General features: G+C 38.8%; 2 protein-coding genes across 6 annotated transcripts in view; one reads left to right on the forward strand and one right to left on the reverse strand.

The window, feature by feature from the left end:
* The window catches only part of SLC30A7 (solute carrier family 30 member 7), a 94,657-nt gene extending 92,755 nt beyond the window's left edge, over positions 1–1,902 (reverse strand). For 2 of the 3 annotated variants that reach the window (XR_006551786.2, XR_006551787.2), the window contains exons 1-2: positions 1,629–1,902; positions 1,310–1,411 (exon numbers count right to left, since the gene is read on the reverse strand). Coding sequence is in view for 1 of the 3 variants with exons in the window: in XM_006049817.4 (XP_006049879.3) it covers positions 1,310–1,411; positions 1,629–1,708 (182 nt within the window). In the remaining 2 variants the exon portion in view is untranslated. The remainder of the gene's footprint in view (positions 1–1,309; positions 1,412–1,628) is intronic. The other variant, XM_006049817.4, reaches the window with a different exon arrangement.
* A 177-nt stretch (positions 1,903–2,079) lies between these two features.
* Positions 2,080–20,701, forward strand: EXTL2 (exostosin like glycosyltransferase 2). 3 transcript variants are annotated; one of them, XM_006049815.4, is made up of 6 exons: positions 2,082–2,757; positions 2,970–3,138; positions 5,363–5,436; positions 14,671–15,098; positions 15,745–15,815; positions 18,594–20,701. In XM_006049815.4, exons 3-6 carry the CDS (start codon positions 5,432–5,434, stop codon positions 19,080–19,082), a joined length of 993 nt encoding a protein of 330 aa, XP_006049877.1. In that variant the 5' UTR covers positions 2,082–2,757; positions 2,970–3,138; positions 5,363–5,431; the 3' UTR covers positions 19,083–20,701. The 3 variants fall into 3 exon arrangements, with proteins under 3 accessions (XP_006049878.1, XP_006049877.1, XP_044800570.1); XM_006049816.4 differs by lacking the exon at positions 2,970–3,138 and having other exon boundaries at positions 2,080–2,757; XM_044944635.2 differs by lacking the exon at positions 2,082–2,757 and having other exon boundaries at positions 2,795–3,138.
* The last annotated feature ends 3,953 nt before the right edge of the window (positions 20,702–24,654 follow it).

Raw genomic sequence — 24,654 nt, forward strand, 5'->3', positions numbered from 1 at the left:
ACGGTTATTTCAATACAAACTAAGACAATACAATGCTTTTAACATGTACAACATATCAAAGGGTATTAATATTACAGGACACATATATCTGATCCCCAAATGATTAAAAATGGTTATGACATATTTTGAGATTTTATTATGTTTCAATATGCCTTTTACATTTGAGTGGTGACTAAACCAGTAACTGGCATAATCTGCTGAGTAGTTCTGATAAAACTAAATTGACATTTGAATTTAAAAGTCTACTGTTTCATATAAAAGTATACATGTCACAAAAACTGGTGGTATCACCTAATGTCATTGTTCAATCTCAATAAAGACCAAAAACACCAATTCTCTCTGAAAATGGACCTTAAAGGATAAGAGGCTTAGTTTATTAAATTAATAGAAAATTAAGCATAGATGGCATAGGTTCTTAAATTTGGGGTCCAAGATCTATTTCAAGGAATCCAAGAAAAAACTGAAATTTTATATAAAATGTTGAAGTGTTGGCTATTATAAGACAAGTATGATATTTAAAGAAGAATCAATACACCTAGAAGTGAGATGATCTTTTCCTTAGCTCAACAATTTTACTAGACCTTAAGCATTCAACTGCGAACACCTGGATAACATTACTGCATTTCCACAGAGTTAAACTGGATAGACCTCTTCCCAAAGCAGTTAAAACAAAAACAAAAAGAATCAAAGGTGACACCAAAAACCACCAACTCAAGAGATGAAAAGCTTTTAGAAAACTATGTGGGATCTTTTAGCACAGTCAAGACCAGAAGAAAACCTTGAGAGTTTCAGAATAAAAGTAAAGAGAATGAAACATGTTTCTCCAGATATCCCCTTTATAAACCTCTCCCTCGTTTCAAGAACTAGTATTAAATTAAGAATAAGATCTCAGGTATTCTCTCCCACAATTTTAATGGTCAATTCATAATACCACTACCCCACAGAACGGGAAGAAAAGGATTTCTCCCAATTCCAAGAAAGTGGGCAAAGCTCAGGTGTGCAAAAACAAAAGACTCTCTCCATCTGTCAAAATGAGGGGACTTGTCACCCTGGTTTGAAGGAGTCGGGGGTGGGGGTGCTTGGCGAAAGAGGCGGGGACCTAAATCTTAACTGCTGCACGCGATGGCCTCGGTTCTTAAGAAATGTAACCGTGCCAGACTGGTGTGGATATGAAAAAGCAACTGAGTGGCATAGGTGGTGGCAAAGGCAAAACCTGAGCCTCCGGTGAGGAGCTACGTGGCACTAAGCAAACAGAGCTTCGTCTCCCCCACCCCCTGCTTCCGCCCCAACCCTTTTCCCCTTTGGTTACCAGTTGCTCCAGATGCCGTAGAGCAGTTCAACAAAAGCGAAAGAGAGGTTCAGGCACAGGAAGAAAAACAGGTTCCGAGACGTCTTGTCCGACAGGATAGACCTAGGCGTGATACAAGTGGGGATGAACGGGGAAAGTCAAAGGAGTGCCAGACCCGGAGGCTGGGTACCCTTTCAAGACCCTCCCAGTCCACACGTTCCTTTCCTCACACGAACGAGGGTGTCCCAGACGCTCCCTCCCTGGACCTCGGGCCATCTTTAGATTTGGGCCTTCTCCCCTTGTGCCGGTCACCCACTTCCCGCAAACACAGTTCCCGCACCTAAACCAGCCTGAGATCTTGCGGAACAGATTGAACTTGGGTGGTTTGTATTCATCGTCCTTGATGGACAGAGGCAACATCTTCTCTGCCCGGCGAAGGGCCGGGTCTACTCCCCTCTAGTAGTGGCTCCGTGGGAGATGGTAGTGATACAGGTGACGCTTCAGATGTGAATCCCACTGCCTGTCCCGGGCCGCGCGCCGCTTCCAGACACAGACCCAGACAGACACCCGGGAACCGGGCGACTTCCGGCCCGGGCCGCGCAACGCGTCCTGGGACGGGAAAGGGGGAAGGAGGGGCCGAGGGCGGGACTTGCGCGGTGGGGCGGGGCTTACGACGAGGGCGGAGTTGCGAGTTTTACAGAAGCCAAAGAGAGGTGACATCCTGTAGGTGGTCTAAAGGGCCGACTTGGAGTGAAGTCCCGCCACCTGTACTCAGGAAGAAAATCCTGAGGTGGCAACCCACTAATTGGGCTGGCCGGAAGGTTGAGAGCCCGCTCATGTCCACTCTGACTACCTATCACTGCTGTTCTCGGATGCGCTGGCATCCTGCGCCTGCCCTTTAGCCATTGCCCTATCTGTTAGCATCAAATCCCGGTTTGTTCGGTAGCAGTGCTTAAGAATCCAGTCTGCAGGAAGCGCAAATGATAGGAAGCGCAAATGATGATGGTTTTGCTGGGTGAACTCTATGGGTACCCAAATCCTAGTAATCCACCCAGCCCTGCGCCCCCAAACAGCGCCTGACCTTTCTGTACTGTCACGCAGGAGGCAAATACCTTCCGAAAAAATGTTAAATGTATTCAAAAAGAGTTCTTTTTGAAAGGAGTGCCTACGAGACCGTGTTGAAATTGAGATTCGGTTAAGGCATTGACTGATTCCCCGACCATCTCAATCCGCTGTTAACCCCAAACTCGATTTCGTACACGTCCCCTTTACTTCCAGGTCAGCCCAGAGGCCGGAGCCGCGGCTCTGATTCTCGTGAGAACCCCATTACCCATTTCAGGGAAGCTCAAGGAAAATTCACTCGCTGGTGGGACACGAGGGCTTGCGGAGCGTGGAGGGGCGAGCCTGCGGACCAGTCTTGGGCCCCACGGTCTCCGGAACTCCTCTTCGGTGTCTTTCCGGGAAATTGGGTAAGGTCAGGTGGTCCATCACCTGAATTATTAAAAGTTGTTACGTTGAGGGAGAAATGGGGGAAAGACTGGCTTTTGAAAGTGAGCTAGAAACTACAAAACCGAGCTTCTTGGGAACAGCCTTTTAATCTAACAGGAAGTGGAGCATCACTAAAAGGAAGGGGCGGCCACCCGGTACTGTCCCCAGCTTTAGGCTCTCTCTTTGTGGGCAGCGTTTCATCCAGGTTATCAATCCAGCGAATGACCCCGGATGAATGCAAACTAATGGGTTTGGAGAAAAAGCAAAAAATGAGTAAGCGAGACGCCCCTTGCGTTTTATGATAACCAAGCTGCAAGCAAATAAATCGCCTAGGTCTCACTGCAGTCTTTTCTGCACGAGAGGTAAGGAAATAGCAAAATGCTCTCTGGTTAAAAATTTTTTTAACAATGAGGATATTTCTGTTTTGCTCTCTTTCTTGGAACTTTATGAGTTTGTGGGGTAGTGATTCTGTGTTTTTATTTTTGAAAATATAATGTATGTATTCTACAATTTTTAAAAAATGTTCATGTTAATTAAAACTGCTGTGTAAAAACAGCTAGATTCCAGAAATTAAGTTCTGGACAGAGTATTTTGTCTTTGCCTTCCTTGGCCTATATTTCTTTATTTTAATTTAAACAGAAAAACATAAAAATATTTTCAGTTAGTAGCATTTATTTACATTTTTAGGAAGCTTTTGTGTTAGCCAGAGACTAAATTTTGCTCAACTGCACTGTTGGGGAAAGGTTAAATGGGTACAAATTAGGTTAATATTTAAATATTATAAATATTTCGACTGCAGTTGAGTTTTTCCTCCAAAGCTGCTTTTATTTCAATATGATGTAACTGGGGACAGAGGTTGGTGGGGAAGGGTGGTTCAGATGTATATATGCAAATAACTAAATTTCAGCAACTCATTTCCAGCATTCTCTTAACTCATCCAGGTCAGCTGCAATTTGACCTGTGTTTTTGTATTCTGCCTTTGAAAATAAATTCTTCATTTTGCCTATATTGCTACAGATGAGAAATTGTTCAGTTGGTTTATGGAGAAGTCTGCAACACCATTTTTCAAATAGTTTTGAAATAAGTTGGAGAAACTGAAATTTAATTTCAGTTACATTGGTTCTGGAACTCCTAAATTGCTACACTGCTTACTCCCAAAAACGTAAGATAGCTATTCCTGCAAAGAACTTCTTTCAAAAAATGGCAGTGCCACTTCACATTCTTTGATGGCATAATTACCAACTTCAGTTGTAAATATTTTCTTAGAAATATAATGGTTTATATAAATTTCCAATTTAGAAATATAAATTGGACACTAAATCAGGAGTTCTATGAGTGGAAAATGACGTCTGGTTTGTTTGTCATCTTGAAATGATGTTTGTCCCAAATATGTTAACCAATATATGTTGTCATATCAAAGTTACAGTTTCTTTCTTTCATTCATTCAACAATCATTTAATGTGTCTACTATGTGCTAGACTCTGAACTAAGCAGAGAATTAAAGTTCCTGGAGGAATTTTTTGGGAAGAGGAAGCAGATGTGAGGACAGGGCAGATCAGTCCAGGATTTTAGAACTATGTGATGCTAAGATGTACATAAGGGGTGCTTTTGGTATAGAGAGGAGACATAAGTGTCACCTGATGAGTCTAGATACAGGCTAAGCCACCCCTTTGTCCCTTCAGTAACTGTATCATGAAAGAATATGAGTTTGAAAAGTCAAAAATGATTCTTCAGCTCTATTCACATGGTCACTATAGATACAGTATCTTGCAAGTCTAATCAGCTCTGAATTCCTTCATATATTATGAGTTTATAAGACTTATAAAATAGGTAGATATATTCATGAACATTTTTAAACTAATGAATGAATTTCTGCCCTGAACTTTTATATAACTGTTTAGATCATTGACTAATTAATTGTATTAGGTTAACTGTGTGGACTATATGGGAGGGAAAGCTCTAACTTCTTAGACATGTAATTGAGGCCTGTGAGAAATGAAGGCCGAGAGGAGTAAGGGGCAGAAGGTCATCTCCAGCCAAAGTTCTGGCTCCCTTTGGGCAATAGTAAGGAATAGGAAGGATGCCATCTGTCATTCCTCAGTAGTGTAATTAATCCTGACCTTTACCTGCAACTCTATTTTAAACCCTGTGTTTTTCTTTTAGTACTTCAAATTGAATGCCATATGAACCTTAAGTGAAAAAAGAGTTTTAATGATAGATAAAACTACAGACACTTAAAAGTCTAGAAATTGAATACAAGTGCAGGTTGCTACATCTGGAGGCCTTTCTGCATGGCATATATGTTCTGGTTTCAAATGAGTAAACATTAGATCATCAGGGTGATATGGATTTACTGTTTCTGGATACTTAAGGGAAAGATGAAAACAAAAATATAGCAATGTTAGCACAAACCTCAGGAAGATATCATCTACCTAGTGACCTACATATAATTTTTAGAACACAGTATAGAAAATTTTAAGTTCTAAAAATAATTCAAAGTCTATGGACCATGGCATTAAAGCATTTTTTTTAATTCCTCCTGATTGACAAAAACATCACAGGAAATTCTTTGATTTCCCTTAATAGTGCCAAGAGAGCCTGTTCCTATCAATTACTGAAGCCATAAGGAAAATTTTTTCAAAAAATTTTACCATAATGAGGTAAGTACCAGGATTTTCTTTTTACTTTTTAAAAATTGTGGTAAAATACACAAATCTGCCATCTTAACCATTTTTAAGTGTGTAGCTCAGTAGTGTTAAGTGTATTGACTTTGTTGAGCAGTCAATCTCAAGAACTTTTTCATCCTACAAAACTGAAACTCTACAACCATTAAACAACTCTCCATTTCTCTGTTCCCCGGGTCCCAGCAGCCACCCTTCTACTTTTTTGTTTCTTTGAATTTGACTCTTCTAGATTCCTCACGTAAGTGAAATCATATAGTATTTGTCCTTTTGTACTGGCTTATTTTACTGAGCATGTGTCCTCAAGGTTCATCCTGTAACATGTGTCAGAATTTCCTTCATTTTAAAGGCTGAATAATATTTCATTGTATGTCTATACCACATTTGTTTATCCATTCATCTGTCAATGGACATTTGGGTTGCTTCCACCTTTTGGCTCTTGTGAATAATGCTACTAGGAACATAGGTGGAGTACCAGTATTTTTATCTGAGAAAAAAACGTTTCCTATAGAGGTACTTTTGTTTCCTTGGAAATAAAGAGTTTTTACTTGAGCCAGGATCTGTTAGAAAATACTGCATTGCCTATTTTAGATCTTATCCATTGAAATAGTATCCCAGACTATAACATAAAGTCAATAAAAAGTTTATTCCTGTAAACTAGAACAAAGCTGAAAACAGAGACTACACAGAAAACACTGAAAATACAAGGTGGGACACGTGGGAGGTGGGAGTTTGTTCAGACCCTCTACTCTTTCTGTGGCTCAGGAAGCATCATTTAATATTCTCAGGCTCAGCTAGCCTATCTACAAAATGGGGTGGATGCATTTTAATCCCCGTGTCTCTAACGATTTGAGATGTTAAGTAACACACAGAGGAAAGAGGTCTGACAACTTTTGTTACTACTGGTAAGCTCTGTGAGGGCAGGAATTGGAGGTCTTACTCACTATCAGCCCTAGGGTCTGACAGTTCTGGGCTGGGTAAGCACCTAGGAATGTTTGTTTGTGGACTAACCATGGATATCCTGACCTTCCTCTAATAAAGTTAGGAAGCTCACATGAATTTGGATTGCATTGATTTTAGGTCTGATATCTAAAGCTATTTGCAAATTATAATTCATACATATAAAATCTGTTTCTCTTCGAGAAATGATTTTGGAATGTGAGTTTATTGCTGAAAACCAGTATTGTATAAAAAGTAAGAGGATTCTGTAGAACATTCCAAGGATCTGTCGCCCAGCAATCTTGCCTCCCCTCCACTTTCCTGTGACTAAAACAGAAGTTCAAATGAAAAGCTTCAATACTCTGGAATGGTAAAAATAATGTATTTGCAGATAGACTTTGTTTCTTTTTGACCCATTTCTTGAACTAATTTTGCATGACACTGTGCTGAGCTAAAAATGCTTTTCTATTTCTAGGCTTTCTTCTTAGGATGCATTGACTCCTTGGATCGTTATAAGTAGTGGATGTTCCTCATAGGAATAAGGCCATTCCTTCTACTGCTTTGATATATGTCCATAAGTTTGATCATCTTCAAACATGATCATCATAATTATCATCATAATAGCTACAGTTAGTTAGCAATTCCAAGAGGAAGATGCAAGACTGGAAGAAACTTTCATCTAGCCTAATTGAGACCTGTGCACTTTGAGGGCAGAGAAGGCCTCTGCCTCAGTAACAAATGGCTGGATTGACGGAGGCAGTGTTTTAAGAAGACTTTCTACATAATATTTATATGTTATTTCCTCTTTAATCAATGATGAGAAAGCAAATCTAGTTAATTGAGAGTAGCTGCCTGAAGAAGTATTGAGAAGCAATTTGATGATTTGTACAGGATGCCTTAGGAAGGGACAAAAATGCCAGGACTGACAAGCAGACTTTGCTACTGATAACAGGGCAAGACTGGGGAGGAAAGTGGAGACACAGGTCCTTGGTGTCTGCTATCTATGTTTTATGGGCTTCCCAGGTAGCTCAATGGTAAAGAATCCTCCTGCAATGTAGGAGACCCAGTTTCAATCACTACAGATATCAGGAAGATCCCCTGTAGGAGGAAATGGCAACCCACTCCAGTATTCTTGTCTTGGAAATCCCAGTACAGTCCATGGGATTGCAAAGAATCAGACACTGCTTAGCAAATGAACACACATGTGCACGCACACACACACACACACACACATGTTTTTTAGAGTTCATTTGAACCTGATATACCTGTAAGGGAATGGCTCACTCAACCTGGCTGCCAGGAGGAGGACTTGGTTTTTAGTGTGATCAATACAGAAATTCTTTCTTATAGCTTGCAGTGAGAAATGACCTGTGGCCGCAACTTCTGTTTTTCAAATGTGATATTGTAGTAAATGCAGCTATTTACCAATATGTTTTAGCAATTCTGTTTCAGAACTGTAGTCTCAAAAGGGCAGGAAAGGTCAATCTTAAGCCTTCTAAATAACAGAACTTAGATTGGCTATCAGTGATCCTATATATGTTGTAGTCAGTTATACTGTTGATAAAAAAAGATGAATCACTTTAACCCTAAGAGCCAGTTCATGACACAGTAGATCCAGATTGTAGGCATCTAAATCATCCATTCAGATCACTGTACAGTTGGTTGTAAACACAGCAAAACCACAAGGTAAATCTGTGATACTATGTGGACCCTTTTATTATTTATTACTTTAAGTCTATTCATATTCCTGCCTTTCTTATTCCTATATAAATAATATCATTAACACAAAATAACTTATTTTGATTATTTGGACTCGTGAAAAAAGTAATCAGAGTTAAGACTCCCTAATGGGAGTTAGGGACTTCTCTGCTGGTCCAGTGATTAAAATTTCGTCTTCCAATACAGGGGACGCAGGTTCGATCCCTGGTCAGGGAGCTAAGATCCCACATGCCTCATGGCCAAAAACCCAAAACATAAAACAGAAGCAACATTTTAACAAATTCAATAAAAACTTTAAAAAAATATAGTTTATGTATTAAGAAAGAAGAAGAACTGTAAAAAAAAAAAATAGATGGGTTCCTTAGAAGGAAAACTGAGGGAAAATCATTTAGGAAGGAGAGGATATCATGGGTTGAAAATGAGAAAGCTGAATGGCATTTATAAAATATAATGAAAAGAATGAATTCCCTGAATGGGGGGAAATACAAAAGTAAAAGCTCTTCTTAGAATACTTTCTAGCACCTGAGATAACCCAGGTCTTTTATAGAGGGAATGGTTTCTTAAGTCTTGACTCGATCTTAATTTGCATTTAATTTGAGTTTATTTTTTTTAATTTCAGGCATTTTTGATTCATTGTGAAGTTTATTGTTGTTATTTAGTCATTGTGTCTGACTCTTTGTGACCCCATGGATTACAGACTACCAGGTTCCTCTGTCTGTGGGATTTCCCAGACAGGAACACTGGAGTGGGTTGCCATTTCCTTCTCCAGGGGATCTTCCCAGCCCAGGGACCGAACCCGCATCTCCTGCTTTAGCAGGTGGATTCTTTACCACCGAGCCACCAGGGAAGCCCCATTGTGAAATGTAAGACTGTTTAAATATAGATTCCCTCACTTTTTTCAACCACAGAGCATTGTGAACCTTGCTCAAAAAGTGGCCAGGCACTGTTCTGGATTGCAGAGCCTGACAGAAAGGGCCGTCAATACAGTCCCAGTCAAAAAGGAGGCTCAGCCAATAGTTGTGATACCTGGAAACAAAGTCCGGTAGCACTGCGTTCCCCGTCCCCAGGATCACTGAGGATGGAGAGTGGTGAGAGAAGCACAGGGGAGGGGATATTTGAAAGAGTCTTGCCCGTAGAAGGGCAGGGTGTAGAAGTCTGGTGGGTAGGGAGAATGGGTTTTGTAGTGGAAAGAGCATGTACAACAGGTGGAGTCATGGTCAGCCTGCTGGCTCTAGGTACCGTAAGAGGAAAGTCCTTTTGGAATTGGGTGCCACATGTGCCTTCACCTCAGTTGGAAAGATGTATGTCACCTGGCCAGAAACTGCTCATCAGGTGTACGCTGATGTCTTCTGATTCTTCTTTCATGTTCACAGAAGGGAACCCCAGTTTCTAAATTAGCCTCTGTGTTCCACCTTGGAATGTTTTTATCTCATGGCAGTGAAGGGCCCCTTTCTGAGCATCTATATGCTATAATCATCAGTTTTTTTGGCAAGTGCGTATTTTGGAGGATGAGCCAGAGGAGAAAACAATCTGTACAATATGAGGCAAATCTCATAGTGAAATGGCAGAATAGTTGCTATTCTTCTACCATCTGTGGCATTAGAATGAAAATGACAGCTTCTCAGTGTATGACATCATGCTGCTCATTGCTTTTCTATCTTGTGAGTCAGAGACATAACTAATCTTCATTCATGCCATGCTCTGGCTAAACTAGTCTTTGTTCATGCTGCTGCTGCTTCTGCTATTAAGTCGCTTCAGTCTGTCCGACTCTGTACGACCCCGTAGACGGCAGCCCAGGCTATTTGTTTTCAGCCTTTGTCTAGATAATTGTTGCTTTTTAATCCCAAAGAACTAGCCTGGAGTAAAGAATTCATTATTCGGTAGTGTTCTTCCTGAGGAACTCTGGTAGAAGATGTAGTAAATAACTGAATAGCAGGTCTTTGAAAATTCAGATTGCCTCATTCATTTAAAGACAAACACTAGAGAATTTGTAATTGTTGCTTCACTGTATTATTTACTTTCCTACTCTGTCTTATGTCCACATTTAAGAACATTTCTTAAAATTTCAAATAATGGTTTTCTAAAAGATACCTCACTTTTCAAATATTTAAAAATTCTGATATAATGACCCAGTCATTCCACTCCCAGGTACATGCCCAAAAGAAATGAAAACATATGTTCACAAAAAAACATGTACATGATTATTTGTAACAGCAATATTCATAATAGCAAAATGTGGAAGCAACCCAAATGTCCAGCAACTGTTAACACATACAAAATGTGGTATATCTGTACAATAGAATACTATTTGGGAATAAAAAAAGAATTAAGTATGGTTATATACTATGACATGGGTGAACCTTGAAAATATTTATGCTAAGTGAAAAAAGCCAGACACATAGGCCGTATATTGTATCATCTCTTTTTAGGAAATGTCCAGAATAGGCAAACTATGGAGATATAAAGTGGATCAGTGTTAGCTTGGTGCTGGGGTGGAGAATGAGGGGAAATGGAGGTGAGGAGTGACTGCTAATGAGTAGGTTTAACACTCTTCTTTTTAGAGTGTTAAAAATGTTACAAAATTAGATTTGGTTGCATAATTCTGTGTAGATACTAAAAGCTACTGAACTGTGTACTTTATATGGGTGAAGCTTATGGTATGTGAAATAAATGTTAATAAAGTTATAAAAAATCAACATACCAATATTAATATTTATATTATCATACCGGTACCTTAGTGACAGTCTCATAGACTAATTTATGATGCAGCCTTGCAGAATTTACCACAACACAGTGGAAAGAGTCACAGACTGTGCCATCAGGGATCTCGGTCCTTTCTGGAATGAAGCAAGGTTTCAGAAAATACCGACAGATACCATTTTAAATTTTATTTCTTTATTATTTTGGCTGCCCTGAGTCTTCACTGCTGTGCAGGGGCTTTGTCTAGTTGCAGCGAGTGAGGGCCCTCTCTAGTTGTGGTGCGCAGGCTTCTCATTGCCATCGCTTCTCTGGTTGTGGAGCATGGGCTCTAGGGCACTCGAGTTTCAGTAGTCGTGGCTCCCGGGCTCCACAGCACAGGCTCAGTAGTTGTGGTGAATGGGCTTAGTTGCTCCCCGGCATGTGGGATCTTCCAGACCAGGGATCAAACCCATGTCACCTGCATTGGTAGGCAGATTCTTAACCACTGGACCAGCAGGGAGGTTTACAGATAGACTTTTAAATTAAATCATTTTAATTCTTGATTCTTTCTAAGATGAAGTTTATCCAGGTGTATTCTTTCTCATATTCCCCATTTAAAACTCAAAGCTGTGAATTAGATGATACAGTCTTCTCTAGACAGTGAACAGAAGAAAGCTATACACTGAAATCCACATAGCTATATGAAGTCATCACTCTCCAATCTGTTCTAAGACTGTTTCCAGTGCATCTACAATAAAGTCCCAGACTTCAACTGTTCTCAAAGTACAGAGATGTCACTTGCACTGCTATCTATACAGTTCTTACTTTTCTATACAGACTACACATTTTACATAACTTTATCAGTCTGTATAGCTGCATGAAATATTTGCATTGTCTTTCCAAAGATATAAATTATTCATAACTCTCAAAACATTTTTGATACAAGGAAAATAGGGGGTTAGAAGCTATCTGACAGAGGAAATTCCTATGATGGATATGGAGGAAAACTCCCACTTAAAAGTATATTATTGGTAAAAGTGAAACAGTCATTCATGAATTCTCCTTGACAATGTCTATTTATAGTAGGCTATAGAGACGAATCGTCATTACTCTTTCTCCACTAAACTGGCAGGTAGTTAACCAGAATCTGCTTTATTGACTAGAGACACTGCTATATAAATTCTAGAATATGTTATTCCTACTCTGCTGTAGAAAATGAACATTAAGATCTCAATCAGGGTATACTTTAATGTAGTTGTCAGATGAATCTTAACTCTGAGGGCTTATAACTAGCCATTTTTATGCAGAACTGAAAATATGTTTTATGAGACTTGCTTTTGATTCAGTGTTAGAAGGATTATCAAGGTCTTTGAATCAAGACTATTAATTTATAATGGTTTCTGTTTGGTTCATCACATTAACAGTATGTGTTATTTTAGGGAGAGGTTATACACAGTGAAGACATTTGTACTCTCAAACCTTAAATTGCCCATCCTTGAAAAATAATCATAGTAAAGCTGAGGTTACCTAAGAAATAATCCATTTTATTCGTTTCTTAGAGTGAGGCCAAGATGAAAGGGGAAACACAAAATTGCTTTTCTTAACAGAACAGGCTGCAGACAAAGTCCAGGAGAGAATATCCCTGAAAGCTCTCTGAAAAGATTACTACAAGGGAACATTGCTTTTCAAATCTAGACTTTTGAAAAGTGAGAGTCGCTGAGTGACATTGACCATTCCTTTGTCCTTATGAATAAGTTCTTCCTTTGCTTGCTCAGCGCTCAGTGTACTAGCACAGTATGCGGTATGTTCTCCTTCCATCTTTGGAATTCTCCAGAACCCACTCTTGTGAGCTTTAAAAGATGTTAAAGGCATGGTATCTATGACCTCTCTACGTCCTTGTTGATCTATATAGAGAAAAACTATTTCTACAGTGACACCACACACCTCACAACATGAAACAAGATCAGGGGAACTGTTGCCAAGTTTCCTCAATGAAAAACAGAAGAGTAGTTGCACATCATTTGAATAGTGAAGTGAGATTTTGTTTGGAATCTAATGCCTCCAGAATGATGGCCCAGCTACAAGTGCCCAACTGAAACCACAAGGTGTCCTTCTGATGTATTCTCTTCATTACCACTATCCTAAATTAGCTCTGAGTTTATTTACTTTATCTGTCTCTCCCTACTATTTCCTCTGCTATGAACAGCAGAGACATCATCTATCTTATTTATTGCTATACACACAGAACCTAAAATAGTGCTCAGTAATTATTTAATTTATTGAGTAAATAAGCAAATACTATGGCATGCAAAGCACAGAGTACAGGATCTAATAAGTAATAAACCATTATAATTGTTTGCTGCTGCTGCTCCTACCACTGTTACCTGATTCATATATTAGGATTCTGCATATGATTTCATTTGGAAACAAGTTTGCTGCCAAAAGATGTTTAAATTTAGTATACTGAAATGTTTATATATATATATGTGTGTGTGTGTATATCTATATATATATTAGAATAAATTGTACACCTTAAATATATATAATTTTATGTGTCAGTGATATCTCAATCAGTCAGTACAAGTCAGTCACTCAGTCCTGTCCGACTCTTTGTGACCCCATGAATCGCAGCACGCCAGGCCTCCCTGTCCATCACCAACTCCCGGAGTTCACTCAGACTCATGTCCATCGAGTCAGTGATGCCATCCAGCCATCTCATCCTCTGTCGTCCCCTTCTCCTCTTGCCCCCAACCCCTCCCAGCATCAGAGTCTTTTCCAATGAGTCGACTCCTCGCATGAGGTGGCCAAAGTACTGGAGTTTCAGCTTTAGCGTCATTCCTTCCAAAGAAATCCCAGGGCTGATCTCCTTCAGAATGGACTGGTTGCATCTCCTTGCAGTCCAAGGGACTCTCAAGAGTCTTCTCCAACACCACAGTTCAAAAGTATCAATTCTTTGGCGCTCAGCTTTCTTCACAGTCCAACTCTCACATCCATACACGACCACTGGAAAAACCATAGCCTTGACTAGACGGACCTTTGTTGGCAAAGTAGTGTCTCTGCTTTTGAATATGCTATCCAGGTTAGTCATAATTTTCCTTCCAAGGAGTAAGCGTCTTTTAATTTCATGGCTGCAGTCACCATCTGCATCTGATTTTGGAGCCCCCCAAAATAAAGTCTGACACTGTTTTCACTGTTTCCCCATCTATTTCCCATCAAGTGATGGGACCAGATGCCATGATCTTCGTTTTCTGAATGTTGATATCTCAATAAAGCCATTTAAATAATTAGTATACTACTAAGAGAAATATATACTAATTATTTAAATAGTTACTAAGAGAAATATAGGGCTTCCCAGGTGGCTCAGTGGTAAAGAATCTGCCTGCCAATGTAGATGTGGGTTTGATCTCTGGGTTGGGAAGGTCCCCTGGAGAAGGAAACGGCAATCCACTCCACTCCAGTATTCTTGCCTGGGAAATCCCATGGACAGAGGAGCCTGGTGGGCTACAGTCCATGGACTCACAAAAGAGTCAGATACGACTGAGTGACTTAACAACAACAACAAAAGAGAAATATAATTCAATTTGAAAATAATCTCATTTCCAAATTTTTAGTAGCAAAATGAGGGCAAATTTTAAAATGCGCTGCTTAATTCTTCCTGTGTATAGATGTTCTTTTGTCTGCAACTGCAAAGCAGTCAGGGAAGGGAAGGTTTATTCACTGCGCTTTTTGTCTTAGGCCAAATCAAAAAGGCAGAAGGAACTGAACTTGAATAACTAAAAGGTGTTTAACCTTTCTCTCCTTAAAAAAGCAGAAGCAAAACCATGGTAACTAGTAAGAATGCTAAGATTCTGCATTTTACTTCCATTTCTACTCCAGGTGTTGCCACATCTGCAAGCTCCCAGGAAGGGTGATGGGAATTCGCGTGCTTCGTCTCTCTTTGGTGGTCATCCTCGTGTTACTGCTGGTAGCTGGGGCTTTAACCACTTTACTCCCTAATATCAAAGAAGACAAGATGCTCACTTTGCGTAGGGAAATAAAATCTCAGGGCAAGCCCACCCAGGATTCCTTTACTCTCATAATGCAGACGTACAACAGAACAGATCTCTTATTGAGACTTTTAAATCATTATCAGGCAGTTCCATATCTGCATAAAGTGATTGTGGTATGGAACAATGTTGGGGAGAAGGGACCAGAGGAGTTATGGAACTCCCTAGGGCCTCACCCTGTCCCCGTGAACTTCAAAGCACAGACCACAAACAGAATGAGAAATCGACTCCAGGTCTTTCCTGAACTGGAAACCAAAGGTGAGTTGCAGCTGGGTTTTTAGTCTGACAGGGCTGCAGTTAACCAGAACTGGGGACTCATGTGTGGCTTTAGGGCCTCCTGCTTACCTTAATTGTCTGGAGAAAATAGGGAAATTTAATCATGAGAAAGCATTTTGAAAAACTTAAGAGGCAGTTTCCCAGATGTCAAGAAGCAGTCTCCTGGGGAGAAATCACATATATCTTGCAACAGTGATAAAGAGGTTAATTAATATTGTAAAAGCAGACATGCTATGATTACATCTTATTGCATCACAGAAGTTAGTAAAATGCTATTTAACTTATGCTTGATGTGTTTTGCCACCTTCTTTTCCTCCCACTCATAGCAGTTACATGAGCTTGTAATTTGCTTAAAAGAACCTTGGTTTTATTTATTTATAGGTTCATTAGTTTCTAGGATAATGGATGATAACTACATGATAATCTCCCCCTTTGGAAATTATAAAATCAATTATAGTTCAAGTAAAAACTTTTTCTGCTAGATAAATCTTTAAGAATACATTTTTTATTTACTGATTTCATTCAGAAAATACTTCATCTGAATAATCTATAAAGACACCACTGTGTCTTACAACTTCTGTCTTCACTTCCAAACTGTTTGATTTAAATTTTTTTTCTTTCATTTCAGCGGTGTTAATGGTAGATGATGACTTGCTGATTAGCGCCCAGGACCTTGTTTTCGCTTTTTCTGTGTGGCAGGTAATGTTGCTACATGCTTTATGAAATCATTAGTATAAAGTCTGATCTAGAGTTTAACCAGAGCAACATGGTTTAATGTGGGGGTTACCCAGATTAGTGTAGACAGTATTTATCTAAAAAGGAGATTACTTTGTCATAAAGTAATCAGATTTCCTGAGCTCAGTTAAGCTAACTGACAGTTATGGTACCTTTTATCTATACTTGATTTATATTTGGCATATTGGGGAGAAGAGCTAGAATTGCCTTCCAAAGAACAATGAGGAAATTATCTGGTATAGGACAGAGCAAAGACTAAAATCCTGAGACACTTTCTACAAGGCCACAGACCTGTATCTCAAATGAGAAGTGTATTTCTATATTACTGCTGCATAGAGCTTCCTTTGAAAGAAATAATTATATCCACAAAATTTAATTCTGAGATCATTGTTTAAAAATTAATATTAATAATAATTCTACATGCACCATTGTGGTGGCAGACTTTTCCCCCCTTAAATCCCAGCTGGTATAAATAGGCATTAATTGCCTGGTATTCTATAAAAACACCTTTTTCCTGTTGAATATTTGTTCATAGTAGCCAGCTTTTTACAAGTTTCACTACAAGTACCTGAAAGCAGAATTGCATACAAATACTCTGAAGCGTGTCCAGTAATTTAACACTGTGCTACCCAATAAATGGTTTAATTTGCACTATAGTAACTCTCCTTGATTAGCAGCTTGAGATGTGACAACATAAGGTATTAATGGAAAGCGGTCACAGTACTCTACAGATACCAGCATTTTCAAAACTTCAGTTTTCAGCTTCATGCCTAGCATACTGATCAACACATTTTTTCCACATCAGCAATTTTTCCAGCCCCATAAATAAAAGCTTCCCAGGAAAAAATTTCTAATGTAGTACTCCAGCTGTGAGATTTCTATTTCAGGTGAAAAACTCAATTTTCTGAAAATGTCAGGTTAGAACAATCCAAGTAAACCATGATTAAAGGTGGATAAATATGATTTTAAGTTTCATCCATAAAACTGTCAAGAACAGTTTCAGTCCATTGCCCAAGATAATCTGACTCCTAAAGTTCGGTCCCATTGGTACCCTATGGAGTATAGAGATTTGGGGCATAGAGACAAGCAGGATCAGAACAGACACATGTCTGTGCCTTTGCACTTAACCATGACCTCTGTTTGCAGTCCTTCTCCTTTTCCTGCTCTAGCCATCTGTGAAATCTCTGTCGTCCTCCTAGGTTATGTAAGTGGTGCCTCATCTCTGAGGCCTCCCAGCGTTTATCCCCCCAGCCCCTGACGTTCCCCTGTACCTCCCTCCGTCCTCAGTGCTGTCCTGAGAATCCCTCAGCTGCTTTACAGCTTCTTCAACAGGGTGCTAATTCCTAGTCCACCTATCTGTATCACACTCTCCCTAGACTATGCGTTCTTTGACATGGGATTAAATCCAGACTGATTTGTGTGTGTGTCCCTAGTTTAGCGTCTGTTGGTAAATGAGTGAAACTCAAGATATTTATGAGATTGAACTGAACCTTTTTCAGTTCATATTTCTTTTCCATGACTCACTGCTTTTCTTTGTTGACTTTTGTTTTATTTTTAGTCATTCTCATCCTACTATTATTGCTTTAATACCATCCTTTCTTCATAGATCCTGACACATCTCTTCATACATATATATATATATATATATACAAGCACATATATCTGTGACTTCCCCCGTAGCGAAGCGGCAAAGAATCCACCTGCAGTATAGAAGATGCAGAAAACACCGATTTGGTCCCTGGGTCAGGAAGATCCCCTGGAGGAGGAAACAGCAACCCACTCCAGTATTCTTCTGGGAAAATCCCATGGGCAAAAGAGCAAGCCGGCTATGGTCCATGCGGCCGCAAAGAGTCAGACACAACTGAAGTGACTATATACGTATACATATTGACCTTTGAACAACACAAGCTTGAAGCATGCAGGTCCACTTACACTCAGATATTTGCAATAAATACGTACCATATTACTACATGATGTGTAGTTGGTTGAATCTGTAGATGCAGAACCATGGATATTGAAGGCTGACTGTAAAGTTATACATGGATTTTCCATTATACTGTCAGTTGGCACCCTTAACTCCTGCATTGTTTAAGGGACAGCTGTATATATATATATATATATATATATATATATATATATACACACATATATATATGTATATATATATATTTGTGTGTGTATGTATATTTTTTTATAAAGGAATAAAAAGGAATAAAAAAGGAAAATAAAGGAATAAAAATAAAACATTGTTTAAAACCAACAGTGACTTTCAAAAACATTGAAATCAACATGGAAAAGCAGTAAAATGATACATGTACATCCATAATTTTATTTACTCCTAAGAGATTAAAACAGTTTTCCAAAATAATCACATATCTTCTTAATCTCCTATAATAAGCATTGTTCATATAGTCAACTTCTTTTACAGTAAACTCTGAAAAACCAGACTCTTTGGTGACTAGAATTTATTAATATCAGATAATGTGTGAATTGGGAGACTATTTGAGAGGTCAGAAATTTTTTAAAGAGATTTGGGTTATGATGGAATTTGAACTTTAAACTTACCAGGACATAGATTTATGAAGTTGCCTGGAGTTAAAGGAAATTGAGATGTAGAAGCCAGGAATAAAATAACACTGACAAATCAGTTTAATTCTTTCTGTAATAAATCAATGCCTTTTTCACCATGTTAGCTCTAAAGAAATGCCACACTGAGTTATTATTTTTTTTTTATCTTTTCAGCAATTTCCTGATCAAATTGTAGGATTTGTTCCCAGAAAGCATGTGTCTACTTCCTCTGGTATCTACAGCTATGGAGGTTTTGAACTGCAGACACCAGGGTTTGGAAATGGTGATCATTACTCGCTGGTCCTGATTGGAGCCTCGTTCTTCCACAGCAAATACCTGGAACTCTTTCAGAGGCAGCCTGCAGCCGTCCATGCTTTGTTAGATGAGACACAGAACTGTGATGACATTGCCATGAATTTTATCATCGCCAAGCACACTGGGAAGACTTCAGGGGTATTTGTGAAACCTGTAAACATAGCCAATTTAGAAAAAGAAACTACCGGTGGCTATTCTGGAATGTGGCATCGAGCTGAGCACTTTCTGCAGAGGTCTTATTGTATAAATAAGCTTGTTAACATCTATGACAGCATGCCCTTAAAATACTCCAACATTATGATTTCTCAGTTTGGTTTTCCATATGCCAATCACAAAAGTAAAATGTGAGAGTGAAACAGACAAACAAAAACAAACCTCAGAACTGCTTGTTATTTGAGTAGCTTCTTCGTGCTCTGGTTGGTCTTTTTATTTATTTATTTTTAAGCACCATCACGGACTTTTTTTCTACTCCAGAAGTCTGTGCAAAAGGGAAGAATGCATGGGGCTTCTAGGATGTACAGTTTATATGTGCTTCAAAACCCAAGAAGCTGATATTATCCAGATAGGTCTTGTGATAAGTCTTCATTCATGGATATAATTCCTTGGCCAACAATTTTATTGTTTACATGCTCAGGCTGTTTGACAATTTTTTAAAATTCAAGTATAGTTGATTTACAGTGTCATGATAATGCCCTAATATTTTGTTTTTTGACTCCTGGCACTTGCCTTAAGGACCTTTAGCAAGCCGTTTCCAGGATCAAAATCTCCAGAGAAGTATTTCTCAGCTTTTTCATTCAAGGATGATGATTTTCATCTGAAGCCTGAAATGCCTCTTTCTCAAAAGACTGTGGTGTAGGGAAAAGCCATGTGAGGAGAGAACAGTCTCAATCCCATATAGAAACAAGTGGAGATTTTGTGACAATCGGGGTTTCTCTTCTGGTTCTTCGAACCAGCCCTTTCTAAGACTAGCTCGTCCCAGCATGGTTTTGATGCAGCCATCAGCACTTTCTGTGGTTAAGTCTGTTGTGACTGGTTGGGTTAACTTTAGTAGCTGAATGATGTCTAGTTGTTTGCTTGACTTTTGTGAACATTTACTGCATGGATCACAAAAAAGTGCAGCCTGTATTTTTTATAAGCAACTTCTATGCAGCAAGGAGTTAATGTGTTACTAGATTCAGGTCCTGCATTTTGGCACTTAATCTGACTTTTAGATTGTACATTAATTTTTAGATTTTATATAAAAGACGTATTATTTAAGAAATATGTGTAAAATAACTCTTCTGACAGAGTGATTCAGTAAGACCAGGCAGAAATTAAAACCCTTACTATCAGATGATCTTTATTGCTATAAAAGCATAAATTATCTCATGGATACTAAAATGTTGTGTGTGTTACACACAAAGTCAGTCTCTTGGATTCTGAATTCCCCCTCCGAGCCCCTGCTGCCAAAAGATTCAGAGATCATGATTAAATTTGAATTACATAGATGTAGAAAAAAATAGAAGACCTGAGTCATAGCAGAGAAATTCCACAGGGAGCCTGCATCAGTTCATTGTTAAGCTGCCCACTCTCTGTTACATGAATTAGTGTCTGTTCACACTGTCTGTGTTTGGTCCTTAATTCACTAAAGGAATACTTAATTAAGCCTCTTTCCACCACATTCTCCTCTTCCTATTCCCCCTCCTTCTCCCATATTCCATAATGATCTCAAAATGGCACAGCTATGAAAATAATTGTGGTTAATGTTCCAACAATGAGATCTCTTGTGCAGTTAGCTCAGTGTATATTGTTCCTTCACATGGGCATGTGTATGTGTCTTAATGCCATCTGAGAAAAACCAGTAGAACTTGAAGCCTCACTAAAAATCTATAGTGTTAATTATCTGCTTTGTCAAACCTTGGTAGTGATTTTTTTTTTTTTGCCTCTTGAGATTGACAGATAAATAAAATAAACTTTTACCATCCAGATGTTTTTGTTAATTAAGCAGACTCATGCTTTTATTGTCCGGATTCACACAAATTTTCAAATATTCTCATATTGCTTAGAGTAAGGTAGGGATATCTGCTACATTCCCCATGAGAAAATTTTTCCAGTGGGAAAATATTCTCAGATTTTTTCATCGTCTATTCTTAAACATCTATTCTTCAGCATCACTTGATTTGCTCATATGTTTTTCAGACGTTGTAGAGCAAATATGAAAACAAAGTGAAGTTCAATCTGTATTACAAAGACTTGCATTGTTTGGGACTAAACTTCTACACAGGTGGCATTAATGGTAAAGAACCTGCCTGCCGACGCAGGAGACGTAAGAGACACAGATTCTATTCCTGTGTCAGGAAGATCCCCTGGAGGAGGGCACGGCAACCCACTCCAGTATTCTTGCCTGGAGAATCCCATGGACAGAGGAGCCTGACAGTCTATAGGATCACAAAGAGTCAGACATGACTGAAGCCACTTAGCACACATGTACAATTTTCCCTTCATGCCTCTTATTCTTACTCCAGATGATCTGGAGCAAAGATGATGCTCAGGCTTAAAACTACATAGGAAAAGCAACATAGTTTAGAGGTTAAGTGTGCCAGTAGAGTACTTGGGCACAAATCCTTCCTGTATCTTATACTTACTTAACCTCTTGGAGCTTCAGTTTCCTCATCGGCAAAGGTGAGAATAATATCTACATAGGGGTTTGTTTTAAGGAATAAAGGAGATAGCGTGTATAAATAAAAGCACAGAGACTTGCCCACTTTAAAATGGTCAATAAAGGAAAGTTGTTGAGATGTGTACGGACAATGAGTGTATACTTAGTCATGTCTGACTTTTGGGACTTCATGGACTGTAGCCTGCCAGGCTTCTCTGTGGGATTATCCTGGCAGAAATACCAGAGTGGGTTGCTATTTTCTCCTGCAGGGAATCTTCCCAACCCAGAGATTGAACCTGCATCTCCTGCATTGCAGGTGGATTATTTACCACTGAGCCACCAGTGAAGCCCATCATTGACAATAAGGGCAGTTAATTCTGTTATCAGAAAGGCCCCTGAATCCACCAGGTGAGATATTTGGGAAATTGTTTCTACATAACAGTATTTCTACATAACAGTGTTCTACATAACCATGACAGTTTTCATCTCATTTTCTTTATCTCAAATGCCCCTCGTCTTAGTAAGACAGTACATACTCATTCCAGCAATTTTGGGATATTCAGAATGGTATAAAGAAGAAATTAAAAGCCTACGACGTTAACAATCACTAAACATTTTTGTGTCTATTCCTTCTGACTTTTCTAGGCGTACGTTTTAATAGCATGATTTGTTTGGTATTTCATTGGATGGATAAACCATAGTTTATATAATCAATCATATTGCTATTCTATTAGATAATATCTTATTATTCTAACATTTGGGCAAGCATCCTTGCCTTGAACAAATACTTTTGAGCATACCTATAATGATTTCTTCAAAATCAAGTCTAAGAAGTCCAATGCCTGGATCCATTTAGTAGTCGTATTTTAGGGCTTTTAATACATATTTATGCCCCCAGAAGCATTCCCATAGCTACAGTATTTCTGCATCCGAGAGCACCTGTTTCTCATCAGACTTTCCAACATTGCATATTATTTAAAATATTCTTATTTCATTTTCCATCCACAGAATACTCAAATGTTGCAGAATTTGGAAAGACTTAGGCTATGTTAAGAACTCAATGTTGAGAAGGCTGAAAAACAGGCAATCAACTGTCAGATGAAATATTCCAGGACAGTATAAACTTTGGGAATCTTCTGAAGTGCTTCCAAAAATTCTTTGCTCCCAGGATAGAGTATAGGCAATGAATTGTTGGCTCTTTGCTGGTCCCAGGAATCAAAAACTTGGAAGCAGCAACAATAAAAAAAATACACTGGTTCCTCTTAAAAAGACCTAGGGCTTTGACCACAAAGTCAGGGGTGGATAAGTGAGTATGTGTATGCATGTGTGTGTGTGTGTGTTTGTGTGTGTGTGTACACGTTCACATGCACACAGGCCTACACACACACACCTGCATGCACATGTGTGGTGGCAGAGGGCAGGGTAGGAGGCAGGAGTGGCAAGGAGTGGGGATGGAGTAGAGGACAATGCTGTCATGAACGAGGAAGAGAGAGGTGCCAAATCCCATTGGTCCCCAGGAGGACATGATGGTGAGATCTGATCATCCTCTTTCCCATGCTGTTTCTTAAGCCAGTTTTTGTTTTTCTGCTAGGGTTCCCCCAACTTTCTCCCCTTCCACCTCTTCTCCTTTCATGAAGGTTCTGTTAATATAAAACCCAATTTTTGTTTTGTTTCTTACTTTTATTATTCTTTAGTGCTTTCTCTCTGGGAGTAAAAATAATAAGCCTCCACCTCTGCACATTTCAAGCCTGTACCTTCTTTTTTTTAAATTTTTTATTGGAGTATAGTTGCGTAACAGTGTTGTATTAATTTCTATTGTACAACAAAGTCAATCAGCTATACATATACATATACCCCTCTTTTGAGGGGTTTCCTTTCCATTTAGGTCTCCAGAGTATCAAATAGAGTTCCCTGTGCTTTACACTAGGTTCTCATTAGCCATCCACTTTATACACAGTAGTGTATATACGTCAATCCCAATCTCCCTATTCATCCCACCCACCTTCTTTCCTCTTGGTGGCCACACATTAGTTCTCTTTGCCCATGTCTCTGTTTCTGCTTTGCAAATAGGTTCATTCTACCATTTTTATAGATTCCACATATATGCATTTATATAATATATGTGTTTTTCTCTTTCTGACTTCACTCTGCAATATTTAAAAAATATACCTATTGTGGATGAAACACAAAGAACATTTGATTCATTGGAAACATGCACTGAGTCCTGGACCCACTAAATTTCCTCATCTGCTGAATGAGGCTGAAAATACCTGCCCTAAAATCTCACCAATGGCTTTTGGTTTCAAAGAGCACAGTGTGTAGGAAGAACTTTAAAGTATCAAGAAAATGAAAGAATTTTTAAAAAATCATTACAGATAAAGAGCAGCTCAACGGAGAATGAAAGAAACTTGTTTGGGAATTACTAGCCGTGTCAAAATTATACCTTAGAGCATAAAAAAGCAAAATAAATATGCAAGCATCAAAAACAATTTAAGGAACCCTTTTTATTAGCTCTGGTTCAGAATAAAGTATTTAAATGAAGTATTTAAACTAGAGATGACATGAGGCTCTTTCGTATTTCACATGTCAACATTTCTTTTATTTGGAAATAAAAAGGATCATATTTTTGACTGGAATGCTTTTAAGTAGTTTAAAAAAATAAATCTGAAGGAAACAGCTTTAATTTACAGCAGTGGTTCTTCACTTTGGCTCATTTCCCCCCTAGGGGTCATTAGCAATATCTGAAGACACATTTGGTTGTTACAAATGGGAGCAGCCTACTGGGATGTAAGAAGGATGATGCAGCCCTCCCTCCACAAGAATTGGCCATCCCCAAATGTCAGTAGTGTTGAAGTTGAGGGAAAAATGTACATGGCCTCATATTATAGAATATTTGATTGGTGATTTTTGTATATGACACTTTTATGACAATGGAAGTTGCATTGCTAAAATTTTATATAACAGTGCCTATGAGAACAAAATTAAGGGGGGAAACATGTTTATATTAGAGAGTTCCAGAAAAACATCTACTTCTACTTTATTGACTATGCCAAAGCCTTTGACTGTGTGGGTCACAACAAACTGTGGAAAATTCTTAAAGAGATGGGAATACCAAACCACCTGACCTGCCTCCTGAGAAATCTGTATGCAGGTCAGGAAGCAACAGTTAGAACTGGACATGGAACAACAGACTGGTTCGAAATAGAGAAAGGAGTACGTTAAGGCTGTATATTGTCACTTGCTTATTTAACTTATATGCAGAGTACATCATGAGAAATGCTG

The sequence above is a fragment of the Bubalus bubalis genome, chromosome 6 (assembly GCF_019923935.1).
Source record: "Bubalus bubalis isolate 160015118507 breed Murrah chromosome 6, NDDB_SH_1, whole genome shotgun sequence".
Classification (NCBI taxonomy): Eukaryota; Metazoa; Chordata; class Mammalia; order Artiodactyla; family Bovidae; genus Bubalus; species Bubalus bubalis.